The sequence below is a fragment of the Pogoniulus pusillus genome, chromosome 15 (genome assembly GCF_015220805.1).
Source record: "Pogoniulus pusillus isolate bPogPus1 chromosome 15, bPogPus1.pri, whole genome shotgun sequence".
In the NCBI taxonomy this organism is placed as follows: domain Eukaryota; kingdom Metazoa; phylum Chordata; class Aves; order Piciformes; family Lybiidae; genus Pogoniulus; species Pogoniulus pusillus.
Genome location: NC_087278.1, coordinates 8,377,762 through 8,402,690, shown reverse-complemented (window position 1 = coordinate 8,402,690; position 24,929 = coordinate 8,377,762). Strand labels below are relative to the sequence as shown.

General features: G+C 47.8%; 1 protein-coding gene across 6 annotated transcripts in view; it reads left to right on the top strand.

Moving 5' to 3' along the window:
* The window catches only part of CACNA1I (calcium voltage-gated channel subunit alpha1 I), a 209,588-nt gene extending 190,353 nt beyond the window's left edge, over positions 1 to 19,235 (top strand). For 3 of the 6 annotated variants that reach the window (XM_064155215.1, XM_064155217.1, XM_064155220.1), the window contains 11 exons: positions 1,237 to 1,346; positions 1,945 to 2,078; positions 2,790 to 2,860; positions 6,368 to 6,446; positions 7,005 to 7,126; positions 7,830 to 8,162; positions 8,813 to 8,959; positions 13,055 to 13,171; positions 13,554 to 13,722; positions 14,239 to 14,435; positions 16,204 to 19,235. In XM_064155215.1, the coding sequence (XP_064011285.1) occupies positions 1,237 to 1,346; positions 1,945 to 2,078; positions 2,790 to 2,860; positions 6,368 to 6,446; positions 7,005 to 7,126; positions 7,830 to 8,162; positions 8,813 to 8,959; positions 13,055 to 13,171; positions 13,554 to 13,722; positions 14,239 to 14,435; positions 16,204 to 16,908 (2,184 nt within the window). In that variant the 3' untranslated portion in view covers positions 16,909 to 19,235. The remainder of the gene's footprint in view (positions 1 to 1,236; positions 1,347 to 1,944; positions 2,079 to 2,789; positions 2,861 to 6,367; positions 6,447 to 7,004; positions 7,127 to 7,829; positions 8,163 to 8,812; positions 8,960 to 13,054; positions 13,172 to 13,553; positions 13,723 to 14,238; positions 14,436 to 16,203) is intronic. The other 3 variants (XM_064155216.1, XM_064155218.1, XM_064155219.1) reach the window with 2 other exon arrangements.
* The last annotated feature ends 5,694 nt before the right edge of the window (positions 19,236 to 24,929 follow it).

Genomic DNA, 24,929 nt, shown 5'->3' with positions numbered 1-24,929 from the left:
TATTTAAGTCTTCTCTTCAGGAGACCTTTGGTTTAGGTGACAGCTCTGATGCCTAAGCAGATGCTGTCCGAGGTAGCTCAGACTTTGATCAGGAACTGAATCTGTCTATCCTCATTCAAATCCACTGCCAGGCTCCTCTGTTCCTTGCCCAACTGCCCATCTTTGATCTTGCCCTTGATGGTGCCCAGTTTTGCTCTGCAGAGGTTCTCAACCTTTATCTGTTGCCTTCCTCATGTTAGGCATTGTTCCTAAACAAGTTACTCCTTTTTCTTGCTCCTCAGCTCCTTTGCCTAGAATGCAGATCCAACTGTGCTAGCCTGCTGTCAGGCTCTGATAAAGAGTCTAGTCAAAGCACTTTGAACCCTTCTAGCACAAAATAACACTAAATTCTACTCACTGCTCACACCAGTCCTTGGTGGTGGGGAAGAGGCAGCACATAACCAGAAGCCCAACAGCTAGTTGGTGTGATATATGCCTGCTCCTCACCAAGACACAGAGGGGTTTCCTCCTATCAGATGAGACATACATTCACAAATGGAGCCATCTTTGTGCCTGGCTGGTAGCTATACCAGTGCCATTAACTTGGTAGCACTAAGGTGGTGTGGGTTGCTGGCTGAAGAGGAGGCTGATGGTACTTGGTGGATTCTTCTTGCAATAACCTTCTGCTCCCCATAATGCTGAGTAGTACAGAAGAAAGGAGCAATAACTGATCAGGGGTGATCTCACTGCTGTCTACAACTACCTGAAGGGAGGCTGTAGCCAGCTGGGGTTGGTCTCTTCTCCCAGGCAACCAGCAACAGAACAAGGGAACAGAGTCTCAAGTTGTGCTGGGAGAAGTATAGGCTGGATGTTAGGAGGAAGTTGTTGCCAGAGAGAGTGATTGGCATTGGAATGGGCTGCCCAGGGAGGTGGTGGAGGCACCGTCCCTGGAGGTGTTCAAGAAAAGCCTGAATGAGGCACTTAGTGCCATGGTCTAGTTGATTGGACAGGTCTGGGTGCTAGGTTGGACTGGATGATCTTGGAGGTCTCTTCCAACCTGGTTGATTCTATGACCCACATGGGTCAGAGGGGTCAGCTGGTGGTTCTCTTAGCAGGCAGCCTCCACATTCAAGTAGATAGGAGGCATGGGGCAGCTTCTCTCACGTTCATGCAAATTCCTGGCATTCAAGAGAGTCTCCTGACAGGTTATATGCTTGCTTTTTGCCTCAATTCTGTATCCTCTCTTTCTGCTGGCAGTCCCTGGAGACCGCCCTCAAGTATTGCAACTACCTGTTCACCACTGTCTTTGTGTTGGAGGCAGTCCTCAAGTTAGTGGCGTTTGGCCTGCGGCGGTTCTTCAAAGACAGGTGAGTAGAGGGTTGTGCCAACAGTAGCTGTGGAACAGCTGGGGTTGGGGTGAAGGTTTTGAGCACAGATGCCTATCTGGAGTGTGAGGTGGTAGCCAAGTGCCAGGGCTGCCTCTCAGTTCTGCACAGCATGGACCCAGCCTCAGCCTGCATGAGCTGCAATACCTTAGCAGTTGTCCAAAAATTCCCTCTTGGTTGGCATTTACTGGTTAGGTTAGAAAGCAAATGAGATGAGGTTAGAGAAGTCTGTTGTTTTCCTGTCCTTGAGGCAAATGGGGTGCATGCTGAAGCAGAACTTTTATAAGGAAGCTGACTCGAGGTAGTAAGGCTGTAAAAAGCTGAGCCCATTAGTCAAAGCGTAGCACCATAGTAACACAGCTCCATGCTTTCAGATCAGCCTGGCTTGCCTCTGGCTGCTCAGGGTGTGTGCACTGAATCTCTGTTTGTCTGCAAATGCACATATAGACTGACTCAGGCTGGAGCCTTGAACTCATGCATAAAGAAATATTTAGGTTGAAGGGGAGGCAATTGACTTTCTTTTTTCAGGGAAATGGAAAAACTCCTTCCTCTTCTGTTCTCTTCAATTTTTCTTCTTAAGGTGGAACCAGCTAGATCTGGCCATCGTGCTCCTCTCTGTCATGGGCATCACATTGGAAGAGATTGAAATCAATGCTGCTCTCCCAATCAACCCCACCATCATCCGGATCATGAGGGTGCTGCGGATTGCCCGGGGTGAGAGAGACACTGGCTAGAGGCAGGGGTGTAGGTGGGCATGGAGCAGGACTTGGTGCCATGACTTACTGATCAGTAGCTGTACAGTTGTCAGCTCTCCCCGTACCTAGCCCTGGGCATGTGAGGAAGGAAAGCCTACAGCCTAAGGCTTTCTGGCTTCCTTTAGCCAGGCATTTAGATGCAGTGGTCTTAACAGGAGGTGAAGGACCAGGAGAATCTGCTGATCATGTGAGACATGAATTTTCCCTATTACTCTTTATGGGTAAAGTGTGGCAGTGGTGTTTGGAGATGGGGCCACCAAGCAGATCAGAGTGTACACAGGGAGAGGGCTGAATCTTCTTAGTGGTGGCCAGGTGTACTAAGCTGCATTAACTTGCTGGTTGAAGGAATAGAAAGTGATGGAATGGAAAATCAGAGCAGAGGGAGAATTGTGATACATGATGCTGGGAGAAATAGAGCTCTTGGCCAGACTGCCTACATAAAGCAGAAGAAGGGGGGAGAAACAGATTATTTAGTTAGAAGGAGATGGTCTGGCAGAGTAAGAACCACTGGGGTTGTACAATCAAAAGTGAGAAAAGGGAGAACAGGTCTGAGAGGGACAATCCAGTTTTTCTAGGTCTAACACTGTTTGTCTGCCAATTCCAAGCAACACAGTGGATGGACCTTCTGAGCTCAGTGTGAGTGACACTTCTCTTGTGCTTGTTATGGCAGTCCTGAAGCTACTGAAGATGGCCACGGGAATGCGAGCACTGCTGGATACAGTTGTTCAAGCCCTGCCACAGGTAAAACAGACAAGCTTTTCCTTTCCTGCACCCCTTTGCTAGAGGGCTGATTCTTGTAGAATCTCAGAGGTGGTGTCTGCTGTGTTGTGCAGGCAACTGCCTGAAGGTGATGTCCACATTTTCCCGTCATTCATGGGGGTATAGCTGTCCTCTGATAGGTCTTGCCCAGGTTAGCATGTCAATCCTAAGAGTTCTTCAGCAGGTGAATGAAATCAAGCCTGATTCCTGGATAAGAGTGTGTTTTTCCCACCTGCTTGTGGTTAGTGCTCAGCTCCTCTCTCCCCACTCCATAAGGAAGGAAGAGTGATTGGCAACCGTTTCATGAAGAAAGGTCTTTGCATCTCTGCCCTTCTTACCCTTTGCTGCATGTGCCCTCTTCCCCCTCACCTCCTTTATTCATACACATATCATATTACTCCTTTTCTTAGCCAGTGGCTCCCCCTTCCTACTTTCTTCTCTTTTCTCCTCCTGGATCCCTTTGTGTTTCTGAGCCTCTCAGGCAGGAGAAGCAGTAACGCTCTCTGTTGTGGCTCACACAGCCGGCAGTGAAGTGTCTATTGCAAGACAGCCAGACAGAAGGATTTCACGAGCTGTGAGCGGCAGCTGTTCCCAAATGAGATGCTGACACAGTGCTTTACACAGGCTTCGAGCCCACTGTGAGGATCCTCTGTGATGGATGAGCAGCCAGGAAGACTGGTCCCCTTCCTTTTAGATAGCTGAGAGAGAATTGCTGAGCAGAGTAATGGCACCAAGTGGCTTTACTGATCATACATCAGATGATTCTGCTGGCAGGCCTCAAGCAGCAGCTATGCTGCATGATACCAAAATGCACAGGCGTTTGTCAGTTGATTTATCAGCTAACATAGCAGTCCTGGTAACTGATGCAGAGCTGAGAATCAATCTGAAAGTGGCATGAGTAGTTACCCAAGGAGTTTACTTCTGATACTGGTGACAATAAATGTCAATCTGCATTAGGGGTACATTACGACACAAAAGCAAGGGGGAACACTGTGATCTTTTATGAACCCTGAGCTCTGTCTGGTCTTCCATGCTGATTATTAAACAATAATAATTTGTGGTTTCATCTAATAATAATTATTATATCATTAAAATGTAGGATAGACAATGGTATCATCATCCAAGATAGCTGGGGACTGAAACACGCTGAACAATGGAAGGACATGAGACTAAGGGTATTCTTGTAGTAGGCAGTTTTTGGCCAGTGGCATTTATTAGTTCTTACTCTGCTGATCAAGATTGGCTCAGTGCAGTTTTTCCCCACCTTGCTCTTTTCTGTTTCAGGAGCCACAACTGCTGATTTTTATTTTCCCAGGCAAGAATCTGTAGTGTGTGGCATCTGCATGTGTGTGGCATATTTATTCTGAAATCCAGATAAATCCATTCAGATATTAAGAGGTGGCTGAAGTAGTATTTAGAAGCCTTTGCTAAGAGGACTCTGCAGTATATTTGGGCTTAAATGGTGAGACTCATCTTCTACCCCCAAGAAACAGAGAATAAATAAGAGAAATGCAAATGTTGATATCCTTGTCATGGCAATGGAGAAACAGTCAACAGGCAGTGGTGTTTTGCTTAGGAGGGCAAAAAGCACAGGTGGAATCCCAGTTCAAGCCTCTGAGCCTTGCTGTGATCTCAGCCACAAACCACAAGCATGTTTTTCCATCTTTGATGAATTCTGCCCTTTCTGTCTTCCGCTCACCTACAACTCCTTTGTTAACTAAGGTGATAGGTCAGGTCTTTTGGATGTCAGTAATACCTGCCACAAAACTTGACAGGCAGATGTCTAAAGGTCTAGCCCCTCTGTATTCCCTGGAGGTTAATCAAAAGCAGTGCTTAAATCTTTCAGCATCAAAGCCTTTGATCAATCCCTTTCCTAATGACTGACTTTTGCTTCCTTCTGTAACACGTTCACTTCATTTAATAAAGTCACATAACAGAAAAACTAGAGATCACTCCATAGTTAAAGTTGTGTAAGAATCAGCACTTAAGGCAGGGCTAAAGTCCCCCAGTTTCACTGGTAGAAGATCGAATTTAGTCTCCCTATTTCATACATTGAGTCTTCAGGGGACAATTTAATTGCCTGAAATATTATTCTTCAGGATTTATTGACTTTACCAAAAGAAGCAGCTTAAAATCAGCTCTCCTTTCCCTTGCACTTTCCCTTCCTCTCTCTCTATGCTCCTAGAGTATAGACATCAGGGTGTTTGGCTTGCTGATGGCATACAGTTGTCCTGCTTCAATTCTCTCCCTGTCTTTGTTACGCTGCGACAATTCTTAATAGTGAATAGATCTTTAATTTTGAAGAGCCCTTTGGAAATGCAGCCCTTAGTTAAGTTTTCTTAACTTCTTAATGGCATGTAGACAGCCCCAGAAGTGCATGTTCACAGCATTTACTATGCTCTCCAACTTAGTCATCAGAAATATTTTTTTTTCACTGAGTATGTAGGGAACCAGGATCTGGCAGCCAAGGGGAGTGGGTGGGCAGAATCATTTATTTCTCCTCTGAATTTGGATGGCACAGCAGTTGCCATGACTAAATTAGACTCCTGAAGTGGATGGTACTAACAAAGGCCCAGTGACGACATGAATTCAGATCAGACACTGCTCAGTTTTCCAGAAACACCCATATACCAGTGAGGTCCTTCTTTTTTTCCTGCCTTCTATTGCTCCACCAACAATGTGCTGATCATTACTGGTGTTTTCTGCTCCTGTTCTGCCTGCTCCTGCTCCTCACATGCAACTTGGCAGGAGATCCAGCAGTTTGAGAGTGCTGGTGGCACTGCTGCTTTTGTGCACCTCGGAGCAGCAGTCCTTGCATTGTGGAGTTGCCAAACAGCAGCTACTGAAGGCCCAGAAATAATTTTTTGCTTATTATTCAGGAGATGTGAAAGAAATTAATGCTTTCTCTCTTGACTTGTCTGTAGCCTCCTCCCCATCCCCATCTCCACACCTTTCAAAAGTACCTCTTCACCCTTCTTGGTTGCCACTTGCTTGTTCCTTCCACAAACCCTGCTGTAACCTCCACGTGTGTCTGGAGCTTTGCCTCACCCTGCTCTGCCTGGCTCAGGGCAGGAGCTTGTGTACAAGTGTCCCTTTCTCTTTGGAGTGCTGCTGTTGTGCTCTTCACATGAGCGTAGCTTTGAGCAACTTAGGCAGTTTTGTGGGGCTTGTAGCAGTGCAGGCCATGTTTGTGTGTTGTAATCCATTGCTTAGCATTTACACAGCCAAACTGGCTTCAACTGCTGTGCCCCTGCTCCGATGCACTTGTATTCATCTGGCCCAGAAACTGTATACTTTAGCCAGCCCTGGCCAGTGGAGGCAAGTGAGAGAAAAGCAACTGATGCCGTCACTGGGGATTTCTCAATTGGTTGGCTGCATTTGTTCATTGGGAATTCACTGCTGTTCTCCCCAGGCTTTGAAAGACAGAAAGACTTGCCTGTGCTGATGGAATTGGCTTTGGGGTAGGCTCACCACACCATTTGCTTTCAGGTGGGAAACCTTGGACTCCTTTTCATGCTCCTATTTTTCATCTACGCTGCTCTAGGAGTGGAGCTCTTTGGAAAACTGGGTAAGTCTCAAACTGACCATGCCCCAGTGTGGGCTGCAGACCTGTTGGCAATCCGAGGTTGCTCAGAATCTGTACTTCTGCAATGAAGGGACTGAGTTACTTGATGGTGTTTATTCACCTGTATGATGTAAGAGGAATTTTTCTTTACATTGTTATTATCCTAACAGCCTAATGAAGTAAAAGCAGTGTCTGATTTCTCTCTCATTTTTAAGCTTTTGCTTTTTCTGGACTGCCCATCTTGGTATTACCTTCAAGATCATAAGGAAAACTCAGGGAAATATAATCTATATCTCTTACCATGGAATATTGATCAAGCACAATGGCATGTTGGGAGGATATCATGAGCAATGGAATTACACTGCCTGATATCCTGGGACTGGGCCACCAGGGGTTTTTCAGTGTTGCCAGGCAACAGCCAACTGTTGGGCCAGGCTCTGATGCCATTACCTGAGGTGTCCAGACTGTGAGAAGCCTGCAGTCCCCCTCCCCAGTTCCTGATGTTGATCTGTGTGTCTGCAGTGCATCCTCTGCTGATAGCCGTGATCCCCTTCCTTTCAGTTTGCAATGATGAGAACCCCTGTGAGGGCATGAGTCGCCATGCCACCTTTGAGAACTTCGGGATGGCCTTCCTCACACTCTTCCAGGTGTCCACAGGTGACAACTGGAATGGGATCATGAAGGTAACTGACCCTCAGTGTTGCGGATGTCCTTATTTTGGGGAAAAGAAATTCTGATATGTGCTCTGTTCAGCAGTGCTTGGGCTGGAAAAGGGAATGGGTGCAGGAGAGGGGTTGCTAGATAAGGTCCTTGCTTGAGACATACCTCCCACCCCTGGCGTGGTAGTTCAGACCTCAGGGTTTTCTACTCCTCCAGGCACCTGGCTGAGAAAAGTGCAAATTGTCCTTAGGAGGATCAATAAGACTACACAAAGAGGAAATATCTGTTGTCATACAACCTGTTACCAAAGCTGAATGCAGGTGCATTGGACGAGGCACCCATTTGTAGAGCTACCAGGGCAATCCAAAATAGTCCTGCCTTGAGCACATGTGGTGCTTCTGAGTCTGCATGGGACAAGGCAGTACTGGACTGCCCATTTTTGTTCTTGCTCATGTGTGCAGTGACAGTAACCTGTGATGACCTGGAAGTAGTTTTCTCTGTACACCTTTGGGCATATCTGTACTGAAGTATAGACACGTGGGGATACTGTCCCATGTTCTTTGGGGATGTCATGATCCCAGAAGGGGGGAGGGATGATAGAAAAGTTTGCCTTGCTCTTTCCATTGGCATCAGTGGGTTTTGACAGCAAGAGCAGCCAAGCTTGTATTCTTACTTTAGTCCTTCCTTCCTTCCACCGTTTCCTCTCAAACCCAACTTCCCCTCAAGGATACCTTGCGTGACTGCAGCCACGATGACCGGAGCTGCCTCAGCAACCTGCAGTTCATCTCCCCACTGTACTTTGTTAGCTTTGTGCTCACAGCCCAGTTTGTCCTCATCAATGTGGTGGTAGCTGTGCTCATGAAACACCTCGACGACAGCAACAAGGAGGCCCAGGAGGATGCAGAGATGGATGCTGAGATTGAGCTGGAAATTGCACATGGGTTCTGCTCCCGCAAGTCGCGCTCCTCGAATTCAGGGCAGGGAAAAGGAACAGGAGGTGGTGGTGGGAGAACAGATCCCGAAGGACGGCTGTGCATGAGATGTTACTCTCCAGCGCAGGTGAGTTGCTTTTGAGCTTGCCAACTAGACGGCAGCACGTAGCTGCAGGAGAAGATGGGCAGCCTAGATGGCAGAGGACTTAGCAGTAACAGATAAACTCTCCCATCTCAGAGTGCGAGGTTTGCTTCCAGCAGCAGACTTTTGTGTTGGTAGAATTATGTGGGGACAAGGCTGTGACAACAGTGGGTCCTATCCATCGACATCATAGTGAACCTGAAGACCAGCAGAGAAGGGGTGGCACAGATCAACTAAAGGCATGTTAGGAGCACATTTTAGAGAGGAGTTCAGGAGAAGAGAGTGGGGGAACTGGCAGATCAGGAGCGAGGCACTCCAGCTGAGCTGGAAGGAAGGTGTGAGCAGTGTCATGGGGCACTGACAATGAGTGCAGACAGTCCCTCCTCTTTTTTTTTTTTTCTTTTTTTCCCCCTCTTTTTTTTTTCTTCCCTTTCTTCCATTGAAATATGGCACCTTTACACACCCTAAGGAGCAGATGCTCCCCAGAGCAATCCTGTGCAGGTACCTGCAGAACAAGATGCTGCTCCAGATGAGTCAGGGTGGAGAACCCAGGCCCAAACTCACATGAAACCTTGAAGAAAGCTCGGCATTCTTAAAATGATCTCTCCCATCCTCCCCCCTTTCTTGTCCCCTAGGAGAACTTATGGCTGGACAGTGTCTCTTTAATTATTAAGGACTCCTTCGACGGGGAGTTAATGATCATCGATAACCTATCGGGCTCCGTCTTCCATCATTACTCCTCGCCGGCCATGTGCGAGAAGTGTAACCATGACAAGCAAGAGGTAACCTGCGTACGAGGATGTGTGAGAGGACTCTCCCCCCAAGACCCACACCCACATGCCCGCAGGTCATCGATGTGTGCCCCTGGATGGAGACTGTGTAGACAGAGAGCTTGTTGACCTATATTTGCTCTGAATTGCTGATACTGCCTCTAGTGCAGGCTTACCCTCCTTGGCCACGGAGGCATGTTTGAGGTGGTGGACACAGGTCAGGAGGTACCGAATGAGCTGTAGAGAAATGACTACAAAGGCATCCTGGCAGCTCTTGTTGTGTTCAGTACTGCAAGAAAAGCAGAGATTCAAGCTCATGTTGTACGGAAGACTGGAAGAATCTTATCCTAATGCCAGGGGCAAATTGGTGAGAGATTTAGGCATGTGTTTTGTCTTAGTATCAAACATGTGCTTATTCCCCATTGAGGATGATGACTTAAGCACATGCTTAAATTAAGCCTTGTTGAATAGAGTTATTGTCTGTGAGCAAGGATTGGTTTGTGGTGAAAACCAGTTCATGAGTTTCAGCAAAAACTCAGTGGGCCCACTGAGAAAGTTTGAGAGTCTCTTTTCTGGTGGAGAATCTGTTAGCTGACAAATGGGCTGCTGCTAAAAGCAGGGTGTCAATGGCTTAGTCTTGTGCTTCTAAAGTTAGAAAATGCTTTGAACAACTACTTCTTAAGTGATTAGTCCTTTCAGATTGTGAAATTCCAGGAGCAAAGTAGTCTGGGAGAAGTTGAGTAGCAGAATTAATTTTGGTTCTGAAATCATTATAGTGTCTTTGACCACAATCATTGCATTTAGACTTGTAACAGTAGTGTGGCTCATGTGACAGCAAATCAGTGCATCAGTGGCAATCTTCACCATCTCCTTCCCCATAACTAACTTGCTATGTTGCCTTTGCTTATAAAGAAACCAGGAAACTTGGGAAGAAGGCTCTCATTGACAGGTTAGATCTATACTGGAGGAAAACAACATTTGGTTTGGCTTCAGATGCCCAGTTCTGATGCTGTAGGTTTTTCTCAGCCTTTCAGCTGAACTCTTGTCCCCATAGCTTCCCTTTTGAAAGTAACAGAACGCTAACATTGCTGCAACACTTCACAAATGGGTGCTGCACTAATGCAGCCCAATAGCTCCTTCTCAATGATCTGCAATTTCTGCTGCTTTGTGTAAGTCTTTACCTTCAGCAATTGGTGCTCAAGCCTACTCAGAAAATCAAGTTTTCTAAGGCATTTCAGCATGATTCCCCTAAAATTAAGTCATTTACAGCTAGTTTGCTACATTTGAAAACCATCCAGATAGTCTTCACTATCCTGTCTAGGAATGAAGACAACAACAGATTTTCTTAACTTCCCAGCAAGGAAACCATATAGCAAAATCTTCAAGCACAGCCCACAGCAAAGAGTTTAACAGAATAATCACAACCAAAGAATTATTCTCAGAGCATATTTTCTAATGGCTGTTAAATGACATCATTTTTTCCCCCAAAAATTGATGTTTCAATACATCTAAAATGTGAAATTGTAAAGAAATTACCTATGTCTTCAGGAATGACTTCAGCAGTAAAAATGTAGCTGGTTTATTTCTGATCACATGGATCATCTCAGAATAATAAGTCATGATGGATCAAGAGCTTCTCTTCACAATTCCTTACATAAGAAAGACTGAGCAGCTTCCAACAGGAAACCACTACATGGAGTCACAGCTAGGCTTGTCCAGCAATGCACATAGCCACTAAATTAGTGTTCTCTGGTAGAGCAACATATCTGAAAGCAAAATTCTCTCTGTGTGTACAATGCCCAGTCTCAGAAGAAATTGACAGCAAGTTCTATAAGCAAAATGTTTTTTAACTAGTCCTGTTCAGCTGGTGTATGTTCAAGCAAAACAGTTCACTTGCTGCCTGCTGAAATCACATATTTGCCCCAAAATGTTCTTTTGTAGTTTAATCCCTCAAGATGCTGAGCACAGTCCATGGACACAACCCTTAAACATGTGCTCAAAGTTATTCATACCTGCTAAGCTCTGTGCTTCAGTGAGTAGAAGTGCTCAGTGTCTTCCCCAGTCATGCTGCTGGTGTCTTATTTTCAAACCAACTATCTATATACAATTAATGATCTTTGGTAAATGATGGCCCTGGGTTTAAAAATGTTTTACCTGCAAGCAGTTACTTTCCAAGGGATTTGTGTGCATGGATCAGTGTCTCAGGTTGATGTTCTTGGCAGTTTTCATGGCTATTACTCCTGGTGAGCAGCCCCTTTTCCCACTGCTGCAGTTTTCAGGTTTGTTGTTGTTCCTCATCTTTAGGTAGAAGATATTTAAATGTTCTGTGGTAATGGAATCTCTAAGAACAAAACTTACCCTTTTTTTTTGTGCCTCTTGTCATCGCTCTCCTTTCACCCCTGGGTCTGGCTGACAATTAGACATCTGTGAATTGGTGGATGACTGTGTGTTTAGCCAGTGGCAGGAGTTAGCCAGTGAGCAGTCATGGATGTCATCTCCACATGCCCAGTTTATCTATTCATTACTTTGTTGCTTATGTAGATCCCAGGGTGCTCAGAATTTGTAAGCAACTGGTTCAGTGGAAACCAGACTATTCTGGCTTTTGTTGAAACCTTCTTTTAGGAATGGAGAAGTTAGTCACAGATGTTACCATATTTCATGCTGGTATCTCTACAAGCGTAGCTGTAGCAAACAGGCGAGCGGTGGATGAGCAGGCACATTAAGTGGGACAAAATGAAGACTGTTTTTCTTTACACAAGTGGTTGCTGACTGGTGGCTGTGTAGTGTGCTTGACATCACTTTGTTATGGGCTCTCTGGTGTGTCCGTCCTCTGAATAGTAGTTGTTGGTTTGGGGCTCTCTACGTGATTGACTGGCACCGTGTTCCAGTGTCAGAGTAATAGCCCAAGTAAGGATCCCATTTGTGCCCTTTATTTAGATCCAACTCCAGGTTCCCATTCTGTCTACTCAAAGTGCATTATCCCTTGGATGAAGACCTCTGCCAGTCTAATGTTGGCACAAGCCACTAAACTCCCAGCTCAAAGGAGTCATCTCTCACAATGGTCTACCTACTTTTACAGCACAAAAGCTGTACCCACCTCTTGCAAACATAAACACAAGGGAGGACAAGATAAATGGCTGGGAAGTTAGCTGCCCCAGCTGAGACAACCCAGAATATAGCTCTAAAGAGTCAAGTGCTGGTGGTGGGGATGGATGAGACTCTAGAGACCAATGATGGAATGCCAAGCATGGGAGAGAGAGCAACTGCTTAGGCTGATAGAAAAGGGAGATGCTCTTCAGGCACTGTGGGGAAAAGATAAGAGGCAGGAGGGAATTGAAGGCTTAGCAGAAAGAGAATGGGAAAGAGACACATTCGGTATGAAACAGGCCAAAAGATAAAGCAAGGACAGGAGTGGGACTGGAGCAGAGCTGAGGCTCAAGGATGAGAAAGATGGAGTGCCCAGACTCAGTTTCAGAAAGCAAGAGAGCACATGTATGAGTGGGCAGCAGGGGTGAGTTTAGGGATGGAGAGCAAGATGGGAGATTGTGTTAGCTGAGGTCTTGGGTGGGTTAGAGATGAGGGGAGGAGGAAAGCACAGAGAAGCTGGAGGGAGACAGTTTCAGTGATGAAGGTAAGAGTATATGAAAAGCATGATATTGGCATGGACTGCAAGAGGCATGACTATCCTTGGAATGAAAGCACTTTCACATTTAAGCAGGGCTGTCCGTGGCACCTTCAGAGAGAGGGCTCCATCTTTCAGCAGAGCAGACTGCCTTGCCACCTGCCTGGGGGAGCCCTCTCCCCACCTGGCTTTACTTACAGGGCCTTGTGCTAGCCGTATCGCTGGGACAGATTCAGGACTCTTTCCTCCAGTTCTGGCACTAGAGGAGCATGGACTGGCATGAGCTGCTTGCAGATCTGTTCAACCTTCCTTTAAAAAATGGATTCTCCTGCCCAGCTCAGGTCTGGGTTCAAGATTAATCCAAGGAATATAACCTAAAATTGATCTTGGGTCTACAGGCTCTCAGTTACCCGCCATAAATGGTGTGACTGCTTGAAATATGGATGTCATGTGTGACCTGTGACAGCTCCTTTCCCTTCCTGCAGGTCCAGCTGGCTGAAATGGAAGCATTATCCCTCAACTCAGACAAGTCCTCTTCCATCTTTCTAGGAGATGAGTCAGACAATCGCAACACTTCTCAGCTGAGCCCTAAGGAGATCAAGGTTAGCCCCAGGTGGTCATGGACATGTTGCACCGTGTACTGTATTTATGCCCCTTTCTTTTCAAAGTGCTCTGTGCTTATCCAAATGTCCCTGATGAGGAGTATAAATTCTGATCACTTTTCAAGACCTTCTCCATAGAGACATATTGCAGGGAAAGGTATGAAGAGAAAAAAAAAAAGGGCTGTATATTTTGAAAGTTCTTTTCACTGCTGTCAGTAACTTCCTCTGAATGAGCCTGTGTTTAGGGAATTCGGGACAGAAAACTGAACATCTCTTAGACAGCTGGAAGGTACCTTCAGAATCAGCTCTTCTTGAGGCTTTAACAAGTCTGCTCTTTTATTTGCCCTTAAATTTCACAAGGCTTTGTCCTTATTTTTTCCAGCAGGAAGGGCAGGACAGCCCTGACTCCAATGGGGCAGGCGATCTGCACGAATGCCTGCTCCCAGTATCCAGTGAGGATGGCTCTACAAACCCAGACAGCTACCTATGTGAAATGGAGCAAACTCCTTTCAACTCAGTCCAGTCTTGGCTAAAGCATGAAACTAACAAAGGTGAGTATGGCTCCCACCATTCTCCAGTTCTGCTGAGAAGTGTGGGTTGGTTCAGCTCTTCCACCTTTCTCTTGCCTTCCTCCTGCCAGGTGTGGAATTAATGTGATGTAGGGTTACACAAACTGAGAATCACCTTTCAGTTTGACAGCCTTCAGGAATGGGGTGAGGAGCAGGCAGTGGTACCTAGTTGTATCAAAGCCTTACAGCTCAGCAATTCTCTGAGAGAAGCAACTGGCAAGGCAAGGCTTTTGCTGTATGGCTCTGGGCTGTGTTAGATCTCCCAGGTTTAAAGCAGGTTTTGGTCCTTGTGTAGAAAGTATGACTCATAGTGTGAACACTAGTCTGTGGCTTTTGGGGCAGGAGTGTATATTATTAAATGTTCTCTACACACTGGAATTGCAGGAGCCTCAGTGTCACAGCAGCAAAGGCACCAAATCAAATCAGAGGACTCTTCAAGCTTATTTTTTTGTTTGTTTGTTTGTGTTCTCTTCCCCATTTCTTTTGTTGCTTTGTCAGTCCCTCCCAGCCCCTTCTCTCCAGATGCATCTTGCCCTCTGTTACCTGTACCTGCAGAATTTTTCCACCCAGCCATCTCTGCCACCCAGACAGGGCCTGAGAAAGTCTCAAGTCCACACAACCTTCCCAAGATTTCTCTGCAAGGCTCATGGGCATCACTGAGATCTCCAAGTGTGAACTGCTCACTTCTTCGTCAGGTGAGGATCCCTGATTCCCTCTGATAGGAAGGCTTGATCTTCACATCACACCCAAACACAGGGGGCTGAACGGGGAGGAAGGCAGAGGAAAGAGAGAGGCAGCTGCAGCCATGGGACAGGTGACCTCAGTCTGATTTGTTGGAGGTGCACAGTGGCCTGCAGACTGCAGGAGAGTTAGGAAGAAGATCATACAGCAAGGGGGTGCTGTATTGGTCTTAACCCCTGAAATCGTATATTCTTCTGCTTTGAATCAAAAAAGTTTCACAGTTGCAGTTAGTCCCACATGAAGATGAAATCACATCACCTTTTAGCTCTCTCCTGGATCCTTTTCATCAAGCATGCTGCAGACACCTCCATGTACAGCAGCCGTAGTGTGAGCAGGGGGAAATGACAGCTACTCATCCTCCTTGGCTTCTCTTAGCACCATAACTCCAGATCCTGCACCTTCTTGACTGGAACAGGTTTCTCTCTGTTTACCTCCTCCACAGCCCTTCATGCCACATCCACGCACCATGTTCCTGAGCTCTCCATTTTGCCCTGCTCTTATATCCCAGAGAGATGTTATCTCTTTCTGAAAAGGCAGCTGTTTCTCACTAATGAAAGTGGAGAATAAAAGTGTTGAGGAAACATCAGGTGTCTCTGAAGTGCAGAGGAGGCAGAGATGAAAGTCCAGCAGAGATGCCTGTTACTGTTCTAGGCAGATACTCCACGCACAGTTTGTTTGAGTAGTGCAGGGACATTCTATTCCAGACAATCTAAAAAATAGCAATAAAATCATATGTTATCTAGTTCTGTGTGACAGATACTGTTGGTACAATACAAATGTGTATGAACTCACCAAGGATAAATTTAGCCTCAAGCTGAGACTACAGAGTTGTGGTGTTGAAAGTTCTGGTGTAAGCTTAGACATGAAGAGAAAGAACTCTGAAGCTGGCACACCACTGGGACAAAAGTACTGAGCTGTTGTAAAAGAGAAACTGGTGAAGTTCTGATTGTCTGATGGAGGCTTTTATGAATAGTTATTGTTCAGGAGACCAATTCCAGTCCTACATGCATCATTCCTGGGGCTGTGTCACTGCACTATGATCTCATGGTACAGACCAGTTTCCTAGGAACAACAGAAATGCAGCTTAACTAACTGAGCTCTGATCCAGGGAAATTAAAGCTATTTTGCCTTCCTGCTGGAGCTTTCTGCCCTAAATACTATCACCACCAGCAGTGCTGGTCAAATGAACCATGAGGCCTCTTTTCTCTCCCCAGCATTGCTGATTTTTTAATCAGAGGAGGTTTAGGTACAGAGCCTGAGGTCTGTGTGGGGAAGTGCCTTGGTTTCTGTCCAGCTGATGGTTTTGATGTGCCTACAGCTTATGTGACAGGTTGACAGGAGCCTCAGCTCCCCTGCCTCCTGGACCACAAGTGGTCATGCCCAGCCCAGCAGAGCTCACAGACCCAGCACCCCTTGCCTCTGGCAAAGCATTCCACATAGGAGAGGAAGATTCATCCTCAAGCAAAATGACACCAGAGCTCAAAATATTAAAACCTTTGTTCCTCCCCCTGGAAGGAAAACCCTTGGGCAAGCTGCATGACAGGTGCTGTGCAGCATTCCTCGGGTGGTTCGCAACTGCCCTCCCCAGCAGAGGAGAGGGAGAGGAGAATTGGAGATTTGCACCTTTTCCTCTATTTGTGGCTTATTTTTGCATTACAAAATGGGGAAATCCTCTTGCCCCTCGCCCATCTCTTTCCTGAGAACTGTTTTCACACTCCCCAGGCCCACGAGAGCGATACGTCGCTGGACAGCAGCAGGAGCAGCAGCTCAGCGGGCAGCCTGCAGACCACGATGGAGGACAGCCTCAACCTCAGCGACTCTCCTCAGTGCACCCTGGACCTCCCGGTGGCTCTGTGCCCCATGCCAGCTGCCGACAGCCAAAGACCCCTGGCAGCCCCCCTCTCCCCCACCTCCCGCCGCCGGAGCCTGCGGGGCCGGGGGCTTTTCAGCCTCCGAAGCATCCGTTGTCACCAGCGCAGCCACAGCAGCGGCGGGAGCACCAGCCCCGGCTGCACCCACCACGACTCCATGGACCCCTCGGACGAGGAGGGGGCGGGCAGCAGCCTGCGGGGGGGTGGCAACAACAGCGAGCCCTCGGAGACCCTCAGCAGCCTCTCGCTGACCTCCCTTTTCTCTCCCCCACCGCCGGGGCTGACGCTGGTGAAGAAGTGCAGCAGCACCAGCAGCCTCCATGCCAGCCCCTCGTCCCGCCGCCCCACCGCCCACCACACCAAGCCCTTCTACACCGTCGACCCCCGAGGTTTCCTCTCAATGCCCTCCTGGGTGACGGACTTGTGCAAGGACACCTCCTCGCCTGGGGAAGGAGAGAAGCCGGACGCCCCCGGCAGACTGGGGACAGGGGACCGCGGCTCTCCGCTCCCGCCCAAGCTGGATCTGGGTGACGGAGTCAGCAAGAGGAACAGATGAGGGTCCCTGGAGTGCAGGGAAGGAGCATTCAGCCGCCGGCATGGGGAGCATGTTTCACTAACATCTCTCCAGCAGCAGCAGCAGCAATTCCAAAGGATTTGCAAGAAAAAGGATCAGGCAAACAAAAATGTATAAATATATATATATACATAAATATATATATATATATATAAAAAAAAAATAAATACTCTGGTACCGTACCTCAGAGGCGTGGGAGAGTGCAAGCAATACGGGAACAGTCCTGCCCGAGGGCAAGACCTGGACCATCCCCGCAGAGACTATAGTGACAAGAAAAGGCCGTGGGGCTGGGAGGGATGAGACCCTCCCGCCGGGTGACTGTCACGGCAGCTGTTTAGTTGTATACATATATAGAGAGATCGATTTATTTATTTTTTTTACTGAGAGATTATGAATTTCAGAAAGTGCTAAGGAGGAACAAGCAAACAGGGGCTGCAGGAGGTGCTACGCCAAGAAGGAGGGTAGGGGACAAGGGGAAGAGGTAGCAGGGTGAGTGGCAAAGGAAGAGCATCTGGGGTCTGCCTTGCCTGTTTCTGGGAACTTCCTTATTGTCCATGCTTCCATTTCAAACATTAAAACTCGTGGGCTAGATCTTCAGGTCGAGCTTAAACTGGCCAAACGAGACTGTGCGTTTCTGTGGTGTAAAGCAGCAGAGCTCTGGCTCGAGGTGGGTTCCTGCTGATTTACAGCAGGTGAAAATCTGGCCCCTGCAGCAGGCAAAAGCAAACAGCCTTGCAGCACGGGAAACGTTTTGAGGCGCAAAGTCTTGCTTTGAAGGCAATGTGTGAACACAGCGGGCATGCTCATGGGAGGAGAAAATGGAGGCTACGTGGCATGTTTTTGGTGTTGTTTTGTTGGCTTTGTCTTTTTTATTCTCCAAAGAAAGGAAATTGCTAAAGCTTTTTAAAAAATGGCAAGACACACGGAGAGATTTGAGTTGAAAGAGGCAGGGTAGAAGAAGAGGGTAAAAAGGGGAGAGGAAGTTGAACTTCCCACCCCCCTTTCATTTGCAGTCATTGTGATATTTTGTTTTAGAAGCCCAAAGGTGCAAAAATCATCTCTAGAGAAACCTATCTGTTATTTTTGTATCTATAGCTATATATATTAAAAGAAGGCAACACCTAGGAAAAAAAAGACAAATAAAAGCAAAGGGGACTTCAACAACACAAAATGTAGTTAGTCCCCTGGCTGAGGGCTAACCTTGTTCCAAGTCCCAGTGGGAAGAGCCTGCAAGAACATCCTCAGCTCAGTGGTGGCTCTGCTTCCTCTCCAGCATCACCTTCATCCTCTGATGTTTCCCTGATTTGCACCAGTGGAGCTGAGATGAGACCTGCTCAGTGCCAGCTGTGGAAGCAGAGAGCAGAGAATGTTGGGGTGTGTGTGACTGTGTCTCTATGTGTGTGTGCACAAATGTAAGGATGCCTCTGTGTGTGGTGCCCAGGCTCACTGGCTTACCAGCTGGAGAAATGGGGGAGAGGGAGAAAGATCATTTCAGCTTTCCTTGCCTCTGCCATGAAAAGGGAGTATGAGTGGGGAGGGCTCTGGTGTGGAGGGTGAGGGCAGACTGACTTCTCAAACCGTGGCCTGCCAAGATTCAATGAGGCAGTTGTGATCCCCTCCTGGTGTGGTTACATTAAGACCTCAGGAGACCATATCTCTCCTCACCTTTCCAGCAGGATGACTGCTTGTGCCTCCTTTCTGGCTAGGGCCAGCCTGGATCTCGCCATGCAGCAGCTCTGAGGTTCTGTACTCTTCCTAGGTTTGCAATCATCCAGGGGTCACAAAGAATCTGGGATGTCATCTACCACCCCAGGGAAGCTTCACTAAGGTATGTTGGAGAAGACAGAGTGGAGAGGACAGCAATCCAATGGAGAAAGAAAGATTTGGAGGCTGATGTAGTGCTCAGAGTACCCTTGAGAATTCCTGTCCCATTTTTTTCCGTTCAATCATGAGCCTCTCTGCAGCCCTCCCAGAGCTCTCCAGCTGGCATATGAGGCACTGTAAAGTGGGCAGTGCAAAACAGATGTTCTGGTTTCATTGTGACCTGACTGATTTTCAAGCAGCTGCTGCATCTTACAAACTGGGTTTGTAAACAGTGAGCGTGTCAAATTGGAACACAGCCAGGGAAAGGACAATTACTGTGTGGACTTGATTTATTTGCTGGAAGGGAGTGTTTGTGGTGTTGCAAGTGTGCACACTGCCTGAAGAGAAGTCAGAGCTGTGGGCCAGGGACAGGAGAGTCTGTGTCCTTGACCTTGCAGAGAGGATGCTGATTCAGATTTATTAAAGCAATAATAAGGGTCTTCAAATGCTCTTCTTGCACTGGTGGTTCTTTGAGTGAATTGCCCCTGCCTGCTCACCTGTGGGCATAGAGTAGAGGTAAGACATATGGTGTCGGAGTCTGGAGGCTGGTGAGGGGCGAAATCGGGGTACTGACGACTCGACTCAGCAGCTTCTATGCATCAGTACAGCCTTATTAGGGTAGCAAAGCCTCTTATATAGTGCTCAGAGGAGGTGTATACCATTAGTTTGGGGCTGGCACAAGTGGACGGTACAGATTGGCCCAGAGCCACGTGCAAGGTACAGATAGGTTACCCTGTGCCAAAAACAACCTGTGGTTCCCACCCCAGGGGGCTGGCAGGCTCAGCCCCCTGTGGCTGTGTCTGCCCCAGGGGCCGGCAGGTCCAGCCCCCTGCAGGTGTGCGTGGGTTGCTCACTTGTCCACAGCCTAGCTTCCTGAGCCAGCAATGCTCAAGGACATTCTCCCTCATGTTTACAGCTCGTGTCCCGCTGTGGGAGAATTCTCCCACAATATGGTTTCAGTCGTCTAATGGCTGAACAATAAGCTTGGGCTGCACAAGGCTTAGACAAAATCAGAGCTTTGAGCAGGGCTTGCCAAAATTGTCTAAACAGTTATACCCCATCCAAGTCCCAGACAACTTCATGCACAGTGTTTCCTGGAGTGGTTGCATTAAGGGGACTTGAAGATGCGCCTCTGAGCTGGCCTGGCAGCTGTGGGCTGTGAAACATTTCAACTCAGCAATGGGAGAAAGATCAGAGACCAGTGCAGTGGTAAAAGCTGCTCTGATGTTTGGCCACGACAGAAGTATGGCCTGCAGCTGGGCCAGCTGGGAGGAAAAAAGGGTTAAAAGACAGTGGGAAGGATCGTGGCAATGATTTACAGCCCCCCAGGATGAATGCTCTCTCAGCTGACTCTCAGCTGTCCTGGAAGTGACTTGCAAGGAAAACGTCTTTATTTCTCTTGTGGTTTGGGGTCTGTGACAGTCCTCTTGCTTTGCACAGCATCTCCCCTTTGCCTCCCAGCAGGGTCACACCACCACTCCTGCCTCCCCCCAAAAGGGCTTTCACCCTCTGCCACGAGTCAAGAAAAGGCTTCTGGCTTAGGAAGGAGGTTGCCATAGAAACAGAAGACTAGGTTATCTTTAGGGAATATTTTGTCTCACTCTTTTAATTATTTACTAACTGTTTGAAGAAGGAGGAAATATCCAACCTTCCAACCAGGAAGCACAACAGTAGAACTCAGCAAACACCTTGTGTTTTTGCTGGAGATTTCTGTGGCAGAGCAGGTCGTGCAGTTTCTCCTGACAAGAGCTGCCTTTCCCAGCTATGCCTGGCTGCTGACACCAGGAAAAGCCTCTGTCGTCACCCACCCACCTCCCAGACAACACCTGAGGGCAGCCCAGGATTTACCTAGGCGTCTTTTTAGGCTCCCATACTCCCCACTTCCCACAAGGGACTATACTACCAGTGTCTCCTGCCAGGAGGCTCTTTGCCATCTTCAGCCCAAGATTGCTTTGCTTTGTCCCACTACCATAGTATTACCCTTGTGCCCAGCTCTCCCCCACATCTGCCACTGAAAGCAATCCCTCTCCCTCTTCTATGCCAGGCTCCTCCACATGCAGATGCAATGCTACCAGGCCTTGCTCCAGCTGCTGCTCCAGCAAGCTAGGCATGGTTAACTGCATCTTGGCTGGCCAGCTTGTTTTTCCACCCTATTTTCAATGTCTTCAACCTTTTTTTAAAGCCCTCTCCATATGTTTTCTCCTCTTGCCGTGACCTCTGTGCCTGTCAGTGTGGTTCATTGCAGCTGCAGAGCAGAGCTCACCTCTCGTGCTTCTCACTTTCTCTGGCATATGAAAGCCTCAACCACTCCGACCTGCCCATGGAAAACATATACCCACATTTAGTATTTCTTCTGTGTCCCAGAGACCTCATCTCAGCACTGCCAAGTGAATTAAGTGTACTGCTAGGTATGCTTCTTCTCATGGCTTCTCCATCTTCATCTGTCTTCTGTACTACTACCAAAAGTTTCCTTAAGAAATTAGATACCAGGGCAGCAGCTGCCAATATCACAGAATCATAGAATCAGGGTTGGAAGGGACCACGAGGATCATCTAGTTCCAACCCCCCTGCCATGGGCAGGGACACCCTACCCTAGATCAGGCTGGCCACAGCCTCATCCAGCCTGGCCTTAAACACCTCCAGGGATGGGGCCTCAATCACCTCCCTTGGCAACCCATTCCAGGCTCTCCCCACTCTCATGGGTGCTGTTTTCTTTCACGGGGAGCTGGCAGTGTGTCACATCTGGGCTGGTTCAGTTTGGGGTTTGTTTTCTGGGAGGAGGAGTTCGTGAGGCCAGGTCCAGCAAAGGACTGAGCACCACCAGCTTTCTGTGAAGTGAATATGAGTTGAGCAGGCCTTAGGGTAAGGGGGCGGTGGGGATGGTTGAGAGTTGGAAGTGTCATTGAGCAGGAAATAATTTTTTCTGACAAAAGAAATGCAAACCAGAAAACTGAGCTGACTTCAAGACGTTTTCTAATTTCCTTCTCTCTCAGAATGAAATTCTTCCTGCCAAAATGGCTTCTGTGTCCAAAATACTCCCACAGAATATGACAGAAGTATTGTGTCCTGGGTGGCTGTTGTGGGAATTCATACTTGGTTGTGAATTACAAATGTTCATTTTGGTATGAATATTATTTTTTTTTAATTGAGGACATTTCCTGAGATTCTTTTGGATTTTTGGTCAGTGGGAAATAGTTCACAGGCTCACAGGATGTTAGGGATTGGAAGGGACCCAAGGAGATCAGATCCAAACCCCTGCCAGAGCAGGACAATCCTATGTAACACAGATCACAGAGCAACACATCCAGACAGGCCTTGAAAGGCTCCAGAGAAGGAGACCCCACAACCTCTCTGGGAAGCCTGTTCCAGTGCTCTGTGACCCTTACAGTAAAGAAGTTCCCCCTTGTGCTGAGGTAGAACCTCTTGTGCTGCAATTTACACTCATTGCTCCTTGTCCTATCCCAGGCAGCAAGTGAGCAGAGCCTGTCCCCCCTCTCCTGGCAGCCTTCAGATACTTATAAACATTTATCAAATCCTCTTCTGGAAGAAGAGTCCTCTCTCCAGACTAAACAGCCCCAGGTCCCTCAGCCTCTCATAAGCCATGCCCTCCACTCCCCTCATCATCCTCGTGGCCTTTTGCTGGACCCTCTCCAGCAGATCCCTGTCCCTTTTAAACTGGGGAGCCCAAAATTGAACACAGCATTCAAGATGAGGTCTCAGCAGGGCAGGGTAGAGAGGGAGGAGAACCTCCCTTGATCTGCTGGACACACTGCTCCTAATACACCCCAGGATCCCATTGGCCTTCCTGGCCACAGGGGCACATTGCTGTGCCATGGGTAACTTCTTATCCACCAGGACCCCCAGGTCCCTCTCCACAGGGCTGCTTTCCAGCAGGTCACCTCCCAGCCTGTACTGGTGCAGTTTATTATTCCTCCCCAGATGCAAGACTCTGCACTTGTCCTTGTTGAACTTCATCTGGGTCCTCTGTGCCCAGCTCTCAATCTGCCCAGGTCTCTCTGGATGGCTGCACAGCCTTCAGCTGGATCAGCCAAGCCTCCCAGCTTGGTGTTATCAGTAAACTTGCTGAGCAGACTCTCTGTGCCCTCATCAATGTGATTGATGAAGATGTTGCACAAAAGTTATTTATAAATTCAGAACTAAACAGTTTAAACCATCAGAACTTGGAAAACAGGGAAATTTGAACTATGCTTATGGAGTCTTAGCATTAACTCCGGCGCCTGTACTCACAGCGCAGTGATCCCTGAGTAAGTTTCCTGGACAAAGACACTTCCAAACCCCATAGTTATGATCCTGGGGTAAAATCAAATTATTCCAGGCAGAGGGGATAACAGAAGACTGGGTTGCTGCTAAGCTGCTGGTGCAAGCTACAAACACCTGGCCACTGTGCTTGCCAGTTAGACAAGCCAGGAATGGGGTGCTCCTGCAGTGGAGAGTCAGGGCTGAAAAGGCATGGCTGCTAAATGTGTCCCCTCCCCAACTAAATACATACCTTTGAAAATGAAACTGGCCAACAGGCACAAGCAGCACTTTTTAGGTCAATGAATTCAGCTTCGTGCCTCAGGCACGTTGAGGGGCTGCACAAGACACCTGATACGTGTTGCTGGCTCCTCCTGGCCCTCAGAGCAAAGCTTTGCTGGGGCCAAACCCTCCATTGTTTAACTGCTCATCAACTCAACTCTTGGACCCCAAACAGGAGGAGGAGAGCAAGCGTCAAACCGGTCTGGCAGGATTTATGGTCTACCAGGACAGTGGTCCCAGGTGACTCAAGACACCATGCAACTCATCCATCCCTCAGGGCACTGAACATGGGTCTTCAGGCAGCGAGGTGCCTGTGAGGTGCTGCAGGAGATGTGCCCTGGTGCCCCCACTTTAACGAGAGCAAAAGCTGTAGCAGCATCTCAAGAGCAGAGATTTGATTTTAGCCAAAGCAGCACAAATCTTAACGTTTGTTATGGAAGACATGGAGGTAAGCAGCTTTGCTTTGCTCGTTCTCATCACAGGAATCTCACAGAGAAGAGAAAAAATAGACCATGCTGATTTTCTGCCTACCGTCACTACAAAACACACAGCACTCCTTGTAGGAAGCACTTGGCACGTTGCAAAGTCAGGCCCCTGGTTGTACACCACCCAGCTCAATCTGCATGTGATCTGACTTGCCAAATATTCCCTTCCATGCTCTTCATGAATACTTTATTTTGTGTGATCTGCCTTATTTCTCAGCTTTTTTCCATGTTATTTTTGTTGCTTGCAAGGGACTGGCTTGCAGCAGGAAACAAGTGTCTCCTTGTCTTTGAGTTATCACTCATTTCTTCCATCTCATTTAGGCGTACGTGTTTCTTCTGTAGCACTTTTCCCTTCTTCTGCTTATTTCCAAGCCCCCTGTTTATTTCTTCTAAGATCCTGTCAGACCTCGAGCAGGAGCTGGAAATACGATATTCAATATTTATGCCTCTGGGCCACTTGAAGAGCAGATGTGCTCGATTTAGAAAGAAAGAGCTCTCACGCTCCACCAAAAACAGCATCCCAGCCTCCAGTTTGTGGTGTGCCTCTGCTGTTGCTCCACCAGCAGTCTGCCCTTTCCCTTATGCCAGCAATGGGATTACACAGATGAACTCTATAGCTGGGTGCATCCTCTGCGTTGCTTTGCATGTCAGCGAAGCTGCTGAGCATCATTCATGCTTATGGCATTAGTAGGAGCAGGGAGGACTCAGCACCTCATGAAGTTGCTCCCATTAGCAGTTGGATTGTTGCTATGTAAACCAGAACAGGCTCCAGGTCCTGCTCCCATTTTGCTGTGCAGCATTGTGGGCAGAGAGGAATACAAATCTTTTTCTTTAGAGGATTTATCTGTAGTCACCAAAGTCAGCAGACACAGCTCTCTCTTTGACTTGTGGCCCACGGAGCAGAGTAACAGAGCAAGCAGACACTGTTTCTCCAAGGAGACTTTCCTGGAGACCAGAGCACTTTACCCCTCTGGCCAACACTGTTTTACTTATCTATATTACTTCTGAAATCTTTGAAAGATGCTGTGGGTCTAGGTGGGTTGGTTGGTTGTGGGGGAGTTTGTTTTGGTTGGTTGTTGCTGGGGCAGGGTTGGTGCAGTGCAAAGCTTTGGCTTT